Source organism: Nannizzia gypsea, genomic scaffold, assembly GCF_000150975.2.
Source record: "Nannizzia gypsea CBS 118893 supercont1.1 genomic scaffold, whole genome shotgun sequence".
NCBI classification, from domain to species: Eukaryota; Fungi; Ascomycota; class Eurotiomycetes; order Onygenales; family Arthrodermataceae; genus Nannizzia; species Nannizzia gypsea.
Genome location: NW_003345201.1, coordinates 4,795,785 through 4,807,049, shown reverse-complemented (window position 1 = coordinate 4,807,049; position 11,265 = coordinate 4,795,785). Strand labels below are relative to the sequence as shown.

General features: G+C 45.7%; 4 protein-coding genes across 4 annotated transcripts; 2 read left to right on the top strand and 2 right to left on the bottom strand.

Moving 5' to 3' along the window:
• Nucleotides 1-318: 318 nt before the first annotated feature.
• MGYG_01760 (hypothetical protein) lies at nt 319-786 on the bottom strand (the record flags this gene model as incomplete). Its single annotated transcript, XM_003177646.1, has 2 exons — nt 319-520; nt 566-786. The coding sequence occupies 2 exons, from the start codon at nt 784-786 to the stop codon at nt 319-321; spliced, it is 423 nt and encodes a 140-aa protein (XP_003177694.1).
• A 907-nt stretch (nt 787-1,693) lies between these two features.
• Nucleotides 1,694-3,687, top strand: MGYG_01759 (vacuolar amino acid transporter 2; the record flags this gene model as incomplete). Its single annotated transcript, XM_003177645.1, has 6 exons — nt 1,694-2,611; nt 2,675-2,834; nt 2,892-2,903; nt 2,964-3,168; nt 3,229-3,587; nt 3,662-3,687. The coding sequence occupies 6 exons, from the start codon at nt 1,694-1,696 to the stop codon at nt 3,685-3,687; spliced, it is 1,680 nt and encodes a 559-aa protein (XP_003177693.1).
• A 1,398-nt stretch (nt 3,688-5,085) lies between these two features.
• MGYG_01758 (hypothetical protein) lies at nt 5,086-8,024 on the top strand (the record flags this gene model as incomplete). The annotated part of the gene is made up of 6 exons (XM_003177644.1): nt 5,086-5,145; nt 5,217-5,385; nt 5,444-5,657; nt 5,715-5,957; nt 6,023-6,994; nt 7,052-8,024. 6 exons carry the CDS (start codon nt 5,086-5,088, stop codon nt 8,022-8,024), a joined length of 2,631 nt encoding a protein of 876 aa, XP_003177692.1.
• Nucleotides 8,025-8,804: 780 nt separating this feature from the next.
• Nucleotides 8,805-10,871, bottom strand: MGYG_01757 (DNA repair and recombination protein rad22; the record flags this gene model as incomplete). Its single annotated transcript, XM_003177643.1, has 6 exons — nt 8,805-9,811; nt 9,866-10,064; nt 10,124-10,303; nt 10,364-10,450; nt 10,516-10,795; nt 10,864-10,871. 6 exons carry the CDS (start codon nt 10,869-10,871, stop codon nt 8,805-8,807), a joined length of 1,761 nt encoding a protein of 586 aa, XP_003177691.1.
• Nucleotides 10,872-11,265: the final 394 nt, after the last annotated feature.

The following is an 11,265-nucleotide window of genomic DNA, read 5'->3' as shown; positions in this document are numbered from 1 at the left end:
TTCTACAACGGCATACTCATAACTGATGCTGAAAAGAAAATCTTAGACAAGAACTCATAATTACTGCACTGCATGAAATTGATTCGATAAAGTCCCTCAGTCGACATTGAGGCAAGACCAGCTCTTAATGCGCTTAGTGACCTAACTAGGTACATACTTTGTTGAACAAATCAACAGAGAGGGTAAGAATAGCAGCTGGTAATAGGAGTAGAAGTATTTGCTGGCTTGGAAATTTCAAAGCAGCATCGCATACTTAAATCCTGACGTCACGACAATTTGTCGCCTGTTGGACCACAAGGGACAAAAAGGCCTAATACCTCAAGGAATCCTTGGGTAATGAGTGCGAGTTGTAGCTAAAGTGGAGTATCCCAACATCACCCTCTTTATGTCTTCGAAAAGCTCCTGCGCATCACTGACGAGGCGGATGTTTCTACCACGATTTCCACCAACATAAAGACCGATGAATCTGCCTTTGTGGTCCATAACAAAATTTCCTGGGTCGCGTGGATCACCAAAGGTGCTACATTTCCATGGAAGAACAACTAATGCAGTTCCCCGAACACACATTCGCTGGCCCTCGGAATCTGTAATCCATCCTTGTAACCTAACCAAGCGAGGCCCCCCACTGCGGAAGTCTTCACTGTACATTTCTGAATCACCTATGATAGAATATGCTCCGTTTTCGGAAGACGAAGAGGGTGGTGGCGTGGAAAGGGCACCTGCATAAGCGACCTCCACGTTGACGCGGCGCATAGAAGAATTGTATCCACCGTCGGGGTAGGCCATATTGAGTAATAGAGAATTAAAGACAATCGTGGAACGTTGCGGTTACTGGCAAGGTAAAGTATTGGACCACAAGGTCTAATGCCCCAAGGATACCTTGGACAATATGTGTGAGTCGTAGTTAAAGTGATAGCAGGATAGGATGAGGACAGCCTTCTTGATGAGATAGCTTAAAGGAACAGAAAGAAAGGAAGGAAGGAAGGAAGGAAGGAAGCTGAGCAGGATGAGGAGATTAAATATTCTCTGATAAATCATGACGCCAATGACTTGAGGTGAATTGAGAGCATGCCACAACTACAAACGCGAAAGTGAAGTAAATGATATTCATATGGGCTGGGGGAAAACTACATACTGTACTCTGCTAGTAGCATGAGCACTGTACTAGGTATTTCTCAATGAAGATGTTGTATTGCCATAGCTGCCAATATCAACAATCATGACGGGAGGGAAGCTCATCGAGCTGAGAGGGTATATCTATGCTGGGTATATAAGCGCGAGCCGCCCAGGAACTGCGGGTATCAATAATGGACCTCAGATATCATAATATCAATTCGGTATATATGGAGGAGCGAAGGTGGTCCCACAGCCCCAGCTCTGTCCCCGGCGAGTTTTATAACCGCCACTTGATGCGCTCTTATTGGCCAAAATAGTTATAGAATACCATTGGCTCATATTGCTCCTTTAATTCTAAACTACATTTATTTCATTATTGTAATTGGATGATATAATCAACTGTCGTTTTTAGGCACTCTCGACCAATCAGCATCTCTGTCCCCTTATACTGCTAACTAAGCAGACATGCGCCTCCTGCAGGGGCCTTCTCGATCCCTTTTTTCAAGCCTGGGGGTGTTTTGATATCGTGGTGTCGCTCGTTTTTCATGCCCAAGGAGAATGATTCCCATATGTAGCTATGAACAGAGGAGACAAACGAGATGTTCGCACAGCTGAAGCATCAAAGTACAGCGAGGAGGAAGGACGCTCCCTTCTCTCCCACGGATCTCACGAAGATGACGACTATCTAGTTGTGGACGAGCCCTCGTCGTCTTCCGGTCCGCCGTCTTCTCAGTCAGCCTCGACTCCCAAGATACCTCCCTCTCTTTCGACCTCTCCTACCGGCCAGCCTCGAACGGGTCGAACGTCGAATCGCGTCAGGTTCGACATCCAAGACGATGGAGACGAAGATACTAGCCAGCCCTTTGAGGGTCGCGGTGATATTGACTGGATTGCGAACCAAGACTATCTCGACGAAGAGGCAGCTCAAGCGCCAGGGGGCCGTTCTCGTCAGGCAATTCCGCTGCTTACGAACATAGAAGCTCCAAGCGTCACTGTCGCTACCTCGGACTTTGTACCCGAGGACCACCTTGAGAGTGCTCGTCCGAGGAGTGGCTTGGGGAGTGCCTTTATGAACATGGCAAACAGTATCATTGGCGCTGGGATAATTGGACAACCGTACGCTTTCCGCCAGGCTGGGCTGACCACAGGTATCATTCTACTTGTTGTCCTGACGATCACGGTCGACTGGACCATCCGTTTGATCGTCGTCAATTCCAAGCTCAGCGGAGCCGACTCCTTCCAAACCACTTTGGAATTCTGCTACGGAAGAACGGGATTGATAGCAATATCTGTCGCACAATGGGCATTTGCATTTGGCGGGATGATTGCATTCTGTATCATTGTCGGTGACACTATACCTCATGTTGTGATGGGAATAGCTCCGTCTATCAAGAACATGCCTGTTCTATGGCTGTTGGCAGATAGACGTGCTGTCATAATTATCTTCGTTCTTGGGATTTCCTATCCGCTGTCATTATACCGTGATATTGCTAAGGTATGCATAAACCTTCCCTAGGCTTATTTTGGCTCTTTCATAATTCTGACTATTTCTATGTAGCTGGCAAAAGCTTCTACTTTCGCATTGGTCAGCATGTTAGTTATTTTGGTCACTGTCATAATAGAGGGTTTTCAGGTAGCCCCCGAAGCTAGAGGAGAAGTCAAAGGGTCTCTCTTTGTCAATAGCGGTGTGGTTCCGGCTATTGGAGTGATTTCGTTTGGTAAGCCTATTTCAAGAGTATTTGTCTCTAGTCAGTTCGTTGCTAACTATGGAACAGCCTTCGTCTGTCGTATGTTCCCATATTGATGTGTATTGATGGCTTGGTGCCGTTACTAAATCAGTATCTTAGATCACAACAGCCTCTTGATATACGGTTCTCTGAGGAAGCCTACCATGGACAGGTTTGCCCGTGTCACCCACTATTCGACCGCGATATCTATGGTTATGTGTCTAGTCATGGCGGTTGCCGGTTTCTTAACCTTTGGATCAAAAACAAAGGGTAACATCCTTAATAACTTCCCTCCGGACAACGTCATAGTGAATATTGCAAGATTGTGAGTCATCCTTAGATTGCGACCTTGCCCCTGGGGTTTTTGCTAACCTAACTTGAATAGGTTTTTTGGGCTTAACATGCTGGCCACGTTACCCCTTGAGGCGTTTGTCTGTAGGTCTGTCATGACCACGTTCTACTTTCCCGAGGAGCCTTTCAACCTCAACCGCCATCTTATTTTCACTACGTCCCTGGTGGTGACATCAGTGGTCATGGCTTTGATCACCTGCGACCTGGGCGCCGTACTGGAGCTTATAGGTGCAACAAGTGCTTGTGCCTTAGCATATATTCTCCCGCCACTCTGCTACATAAAACTGAGCAAGCAAGGATGGGTGGCAAAGATCCCTGCAGTTATTTGCATTGCGTTTGGTACTGTGGTTATGTGCATTAGCGTTCTTCAAAGCGCAGCTAAAATGATTAAGCGTAAGTCTTACCCACCTCTGGAGGGAGTAAAATCGGCATGTATCACCTTTTGCTAACGATATTTTACGATACAGATGAGGGAGGCGCGGTGACTTGTTGAAATATTAACTGTTTTAATCAAGATGAGATGTGTACTGTTTTCATTTTTCATTCTACCTTGTTATTACTAGATGCATAGATACATATTTTTCACCCTATTCCGAGCCTTAGCCAGGACGTACGCTGACATCGAAGCCAATGCCAGTTTCCATCCTGTCTCTTCCAGGAGATCCATTTCGGGACCCTTTACTATGCCAGTTTCGGTTGCACGGCCTGTGGTTGGAGATATAGCATCTGCAATCAATCGGGTCATATCTTTGTAATTCCTGTCGTTTTTTTTGGCTTCTTTTTACTCTTTTCCAAGCTGCGGCTATCCATATACCATCCATCCTTTCATTGTCTGCATGTCTCAGCAAAGAGATTTGAGCATTGAATATGATCTTTATCATTTTTCTTCAGTTTCTGCCATACACATACCTGCTTTTATTACCTTTCCACAGCTTTTCTGCTATCTATTAGTGGTTTTTGATATAGATAGAAGTGGGACTGATTGTGATTCTATTTCTTCCACTTCAGCCATCGTATCTCTATGGCCATCTATTTCCCTCTTCGCATCTAATACCCAGCCGCCATAGGCCCTGGATACCAGAAGGACCGGAAGAAAAACCCGTGGATATTTTTATTGACTCTGTTGCCCTGGTATCCAACTCCTTTCTATACTTTTGTTGTTGGTGCCCTTCCTTCACTGTCGAATACCTGGCAACAGTATATTAAAGAAAGCCATCTTTACCAGTTCCCAGAGACAATTTCAATCTCCTAAAGACTCTTTCTTCACTATATACGGTATCCGCTTGTCCCCTTTTACCCCCCCATCCTTTTTGCACTACTTGGGAGTTTGTTGCCTGCGACGACCAAAATTCTTTTATACCCACAACATTCAATTTCTCACAACCTCATCTCTTCTACTTCACCTCATCATCTAAAACTCCTGGTGGCCTTTCTATCCTGCTGAAAAAGAGCCCCTATTCTTCTCCCTGTTCTATCAAGAACCACAGCAGTTTACTAGGTGTAAGTTATATCACCTTTACTGCCTCCAACATTACTTTCTGTAGTGCTACAAGGCTCCTGTGAATATCTGTTGTGCCTTTGTTTTGAAGCAATTCACTTCAAGTTTGCAGATATAGCCTTAAATAAGGCTATGGTTGGCTTTGTACTGCTACATATCTACATATCGGTTTATTCGAGTGATATAGAATAAGAAACTGGTGAGATTCTTGAGTATTGGTGCTAACTATCGAGAATAGTGATCTTTGCCTTTGATAAGATATCCGCTTTAGAATTTCTTCGAGAACTTGTATCTCAGCCTACACGCGGGGCCCAGTGGAGAGAGTTGGATCCTTGAAAGGAGTATCAATTTGATTCGTTATAGACGCGTCTTTGACGCGCTCAATACTCTAAAATGGCCGAAGCATCGGATACAGGTAATGAGCGTGCCCAGCGCATGAAAGCCCTTCAAATGGTATGTCTTCTATGGTGACCTTCATATTGACACTATAGAGTGTTTGGCTGACTGTATTTTTGAATATAAAGGCTGATTTGGGCACTGCACGTCGTGAACACATATCAACTGTTGATCGCCCAAACAAGCTTCATCGAATAGGTATTCGGCAAATTGAAGCTACTAGGGACTCCAATCGAAAGGGGACTGAAGCGTACAACCTTGCCGAGACTAACAGAGAGAAATTAAATAGCTGGGCGAGTCAGTATACCCCAATATCTTCTTTTCGTTCTCTATCAATACTGACTGTCTAGCTCAGCTTATCATGAAACGCTTGAGGAGAACATTGACGCAGAAAATCTTGAGCCATTGCTAGATGGACAAACACATAGAATGGCCCTTGAGGCTAGGATCAAAGGAACTAATTTAGACTATCCTGTTAGCGCAAGCAGAGGAAAGAAGGCCACTCGCGGAGCTCTACACAGTGGACGTGGAGGAGGCTTCGCAGGAACTCGTGGTCGTGGAGGCACAACGTATGCATGCAGCCTACACATGCACCTTAGTGTGATAGCTAACATACCCCCATTTAGACATTATCCCAATACCCGGAGCGGTGACATAACAAGATCGGACCCTAATCGTTTGTCACCCCCTTCAATCCCAACAGCAAATAAGGCAGCTCTTGCACCTCTTCCACAGAAGCCTTTGGATCCATCTAAAGACTGCAACAACCCCCCTACCTTCCGTGGTAGAGCAGACAAAAAGAGATATGGAGTCTCAAGAAACGTACCTCCAGTTACAAAAGCCAGACGCCCTGTCTTCGCTGCTCCTCCGTAAGCTCTAACAATCTATATGTCTTTAACCAGATTAGCTCTTTTCTTATTAAAAGTATTTCTAGGAGCATCAATTTCGAGTCCCTGCTCGCAGATGGGGATGACTTCATGGCAGCTGTTACTGGTGTCCAATTTGCTACAGTTGCAAAACCAGCACAGTCGCCAACCCCCTCCAAAGCCACTGAGGCGCCAATTAAGGACCTGGATGTATCTCCCGTTCCCCCTATGTCCCAGGGCTGTCCAGAATCCTCTACAGATTTACCGAAGGATGCGACAGAGACTTCTCCGCAACGAACTCAGTCAGAGGTAAAGGTGGCTGCACCATTCAAACCAAAAGTTGGTGCAGCTGCCTCAGCAACAAACCTTATGCCAGTTGCACCCCTGAGAATAGATGTATTTACAAATCCTTCTGAGATCCGTAATAGTCAGGGAGCTGACGCTGTACCACTAAAGACAGACCATGGATTCGGCTCTTACCTACCACAACCACAGCACCCAACAGGCACAGACGATCATGATGCTGACGACCTTTTCCTGTGTGCATCACCTGAAGCCCCGGCTGCTGCTCATATTGAGAAAGACAACTACAAAACCAAGGGTTCCAATGTTGGAACAAGCCTTCTTGATATCAGCGACGGGCCTGAAGATACGATACCACTGGCTATACGATCTGTTCCCAAGACAGAGCAGCCCCAACGAGATGAATCAAAGGATGAATCAAATGCTCTCAAAGAAAAACTTGCAAAACTTACGAAAATTCTCCTTGACCAGTCCTTACTCGACCCGGACGTTATTGTTTACCTCCAAGAAAGAAAAGAACGCCTAGAGAAGGAGCTGGCGGAAAAGGAGCTAATCAGCCATCCAGAAATTTTGAAGGCTCCCAATCATACCACCGAACCGGGGAACACGAAGCATATCCAGCCCGGCCCACCAAATCCAGGAGCGCCAGTAGCTGCACAAAATGCTCCACCTACTGTCAATCTTCTCTCCGATACCACTAACGGCAATGCTGGCGAACCAGTTAATCTCCGCTCTAGGTAAATGAATTCTCATGTCAAAACCATTCAAGCAAAATACCAACTAACCCTTAGTAGTCAAAATGCCAAAAGCGAGCCAAACCCTGTTGAAGTAAAGAATCCAAGTGTGCAAAAGAGTGCTGGTGACAGTGTCGGCCAGACAGCAATCCATGCAACACCTCAAGGCCCTACCACCAAAACTCAAACCACATCTATTAAAGAGGTTCCTCTAATTATAGGTGACCATCTTCTTCCTGGAAGGCCTATGAAAAAAAGTGAACCTCCTCGGCCCACTGCTCCGGCTTATGAACCAAAGGAGCAACACCACTTTACATTTTCTCACGCTCTTACATTCCCAGGGAATTTGAACCACAACAGCAACCAATCTTCTACATTCAACCAGGGCGCCCAGTGTAACGAACCAGTGGCTTTCACATACCGCCCTACTTCATGTGGCACTGCGCCTATGGCGGCGTCGAACATGGGCAATCAATCCGTCAATATTATGCACATTACTCCTACAGCCCATGTTTCTCCAGTGGGCCCAGCTGGCTCCAATGCTCCCAAATCCCGCTTTAAAATGAGAGATACCCCTCAGTTTCCAATTAGCGCCGCTACAATGCAATATTACTCTGGCTCCTTGCTAGGAGAGCAGATAAAGCCACTAACATCTCCCATCCGCAAAACAAACGAAAACATAAGCCCTGCAATGAACTTTGCTTCTCCACAGCCCATAGAGCCTGATCAGAAATCAAGTGGCCATAGCCGAAACCAGTCTTCCTCTCTTTCCCCTGTTGCCAGTACCTTTCGACCGGTTTCACAGAACCGTAGCCCCATTCCAGCCGCATTTGGTGCTACTCATACTGGCCGTACTACAACCAACCATCACTCCAGATTTTCATCTACTACTTCTGAAACATTCCCCGAGCCAAAAAGCATCTTTGTTGCTGAGATGGCAAAGCGTGGAGTGTCTGTTTCTGGAGCCCCGGCCAACAGTGCGCTCGTTGAACGGAAGAGAAGCGGAATGGAGGGCTCTAAGTATGCTCACTAAACCATAAGAAGCATTATTATAGCTGAAAATCATTTAGCGGTAAGAATGGGGCTCGGTTGACATCATCTGTTGATTTTCTCCTGTCGCTTCCGGGCGGTCGCTTCCGGGCGGTCAGTTACGGCTGCTAGTTCTATCATTCAGCTCAGTGATGCTTTGGATTGATTGCATATTTCAGATGTGTAGAGTGACCCTCTACTTTTTCCACTTACTTCCACATTTCGTATCCCAGCAATCTGTGGAAAGTTTCATAGGTTCGGTTACCCCCCTACGACGATGTCGAGAATCCTAAACATCACAGGCTCGCTGTCAATTGCACATCTGCCAGTTTTCTGAAACGTTTATGAAAATATCAACTCAAAAAAAAAAACTTGATACTTCTTCATTTGTATTTATTACTCTAGCCTACGGCAATGTATTACCAGACAATAATCTAGAGACATTACACCATGCAATTTTTCAGAAGTTTGAAAATGAAGCCGATATGGTATCTTCGTGCCATACATAACCTGCTCAGGTAATGAATATATACATGACCTGCTAAAATGTGTACCGACCACCCTTTTGAAAAGAATGAAGAATAAGAACAAGACGGAATCCCAAAATATTTCCCAAAAAGAAACAAAGTGCCTGAACTCCGTAAAAATACTGCCTATAACCGCTGCAATTTCATAAAAAGTCGCTCAAAATTAAGGGTTAACGGGTGAAAAGATTAAGAATCAATCATCATAAGTCTTTCTTTACTTCCCCTGAGTATAGCAAGGCATAATGCTATTGTTGCTCTTAAGGGTTTGGTTTGGGAGCATTGGCATCTTCAACTCTGGTTCGTTTCGCAGTATCTGTCTGGTTCTTTGTCCTCTCATTGCTAGGAACATTCGTGGTATCCACCAATGGTGGTCTTTTTCCATGTTCGTTTTGCTGGTGGCCGCCATTGCCAGGGCTGTTGTTATTCCTTATAGGTGGTGGCATGTTGGGAAGGTTATTAACGTTGCCGGTGGTCGCTGCTCCCATGGATCGCCGTATTGGCGGTCGATAGGAGGAAGTCATGGGCGGTCTGCCTGAGGGCCCAGGGCCGTTAGGCCCTCCGTTGTTAGATGTCGCCGTATTTGCTCTAGCACCTGGTGACGGAACCTTGCCAGCCTGTTGTTGCAGGGCCTGTAGAGACTTTCTAACGATAGGTGAAGAGCTAGTATGGTCAATACCTGCGGTTTTGCGTATGGATGGACTGTCAAACTGAGGGTCAAACACTGGAGCTGATTTTGCGGCAGTATGGGGATCGTTTATTAGAGCCTCTGCGGCCCGAGCAGAGAAAAATCCAACGACGGGGTCCTCTGGCACCTTTTCTTCATTACCTTGGGCGACAGAGGCCTTATGGCTTTCATTATTTGCGGCATGATCAAGTTTTGGTCGGCCCTGATCGGTGGAATGAGGCAAGGGTGGACCATTTGGTTGCATTGCTTGTCTCCCGCTGGGTTGTCTAGGGTCAATATTTCTATCTTGTGCGAATCTGCTCGGAATCGGAGTTTTCGGGGCGGTCATAGTGTTCCTATGGATTCCATCGGCTGGAACAACGTGGGAAGGAACAGCGCTGTTAGCCGAAACCGAAGCTATGGGTTTTCTTGAGTTAACAGGCGCTGCTGTTCTGTTTGTATATGCGGAGTTCCCTGGATCTGCTGATTGGTGACCATTTTGTCCAGTTGGTCGTCTTGAATAGTCGGGTTCTTCCAAAGCCACTTCATCGGGGTGTAATGAAGTATGTTCCGCGAAATCTGCCTCATCGAATACATCACCTTCTCAAAGTCAGCGTCAACTAAGATGAAGAGAATACGTGGAAACAATCTTACTTCCAAACTCGCCCTCAAATTCGTATGCGAGAGAATCTTCCGCTGTGATACTCTGGATATCAGGGATTCGTGCAGGTAGATTGGACGGGCCATTACTCTGATATTCATGTTTTACAATCCTACTCGTTGGGGCTGCTGTTGGTATTTTGGGAGGCACAAAGTCTACATGACGATGGAGATTATCAACGTCAAACTTTACCTATTGCAAAGATATGATTAGCGAAAGCCTAGGGACCTCACGGCAGTGACATAACTCACAGGAGTTGCTTTAACTTTCACCACTTTGGAGAGGTATTCTTTGTCGTATATGCAATTTCCGAGTACATTTCCGAATGTCCTTAGGGTGCGCTTTAGAGCGTCTGTTGTCCCTTCTTTCTTGGCCTTTTCGAACGCAGCAGCCTTTCCTTTGCAGTTTTCAATATGACCATATCCTATATCCTGTCCAGTACATGAGAATTAGTCCGTAGCATAAGAATCTGCATACCATGGAAAGCAAACCTCATGATATGTTCCGTCTTTCAAAGTAACCCTCACGATTACAGATAACCCCACCGAGACCTTGCCAGTGTTAGGGTTCTCATCAGCCTATAATCAAGTTAATACTACCAATCATATAAAGGGAACCCTCCATTGAATGAATCCCGACTTACGAAATCTTGAGTTATATTCTGTATAGAGCTCGACCATCCATTGAACCCGAAGACTTCATTCGCAAGGTTGATACACTTATCTGCCGTGATATAATGTACCTTTCCTCCTCCCGAAGGTCTGGATGAGAGAAACTCTGGGCCTAGCTGCTTGTTTAGTCTCTCTTTCAGCGAGGCAACCTCGGCAGCTGTGTATTCTTCAACTCGTCTAGTTCCTTGTAAATATGGATTCGCAGAGATCGCGGGATTGTCCCCTGGCCCAAGCCGATGTTGGTCTCCGATCCTATAAGAGTTTGTTAGTGAGTCTGTCGTAGCTTGCGATTAAATATGAAAAAATAAGAGAATACTTACGCAGGCATAGTGGCCGGCAACGTCTAGTATAACAAGTAACACCGGGTAATTTGATGATTCAACGTCGGATAATGTTTTTCTGGTATCCCAAACTAGCACACCCATCAAACGCGTCGATGTTTGCCTGGACGCGTCTAATTAAGCTCGTTACATAAGCCGTGGTTTTATATCACGTGAAGATAACGACCCCCCACAGCAGAGATAACAAAGAGCCTCAATATCAACATGCTCGCTGGTTCACGAAAGGACACCTTGTTACGTAGTATATACAGAACTGCCTGCCATACCGAAGCTATTGCCATATGGTGTCTCCATAAACTGATTAACTGGGTTAATTATACGGACCTATCTAGTTATGCTATGAATCGAGCAAGCTACCACCATCGAACCAGCCTCTTTAGA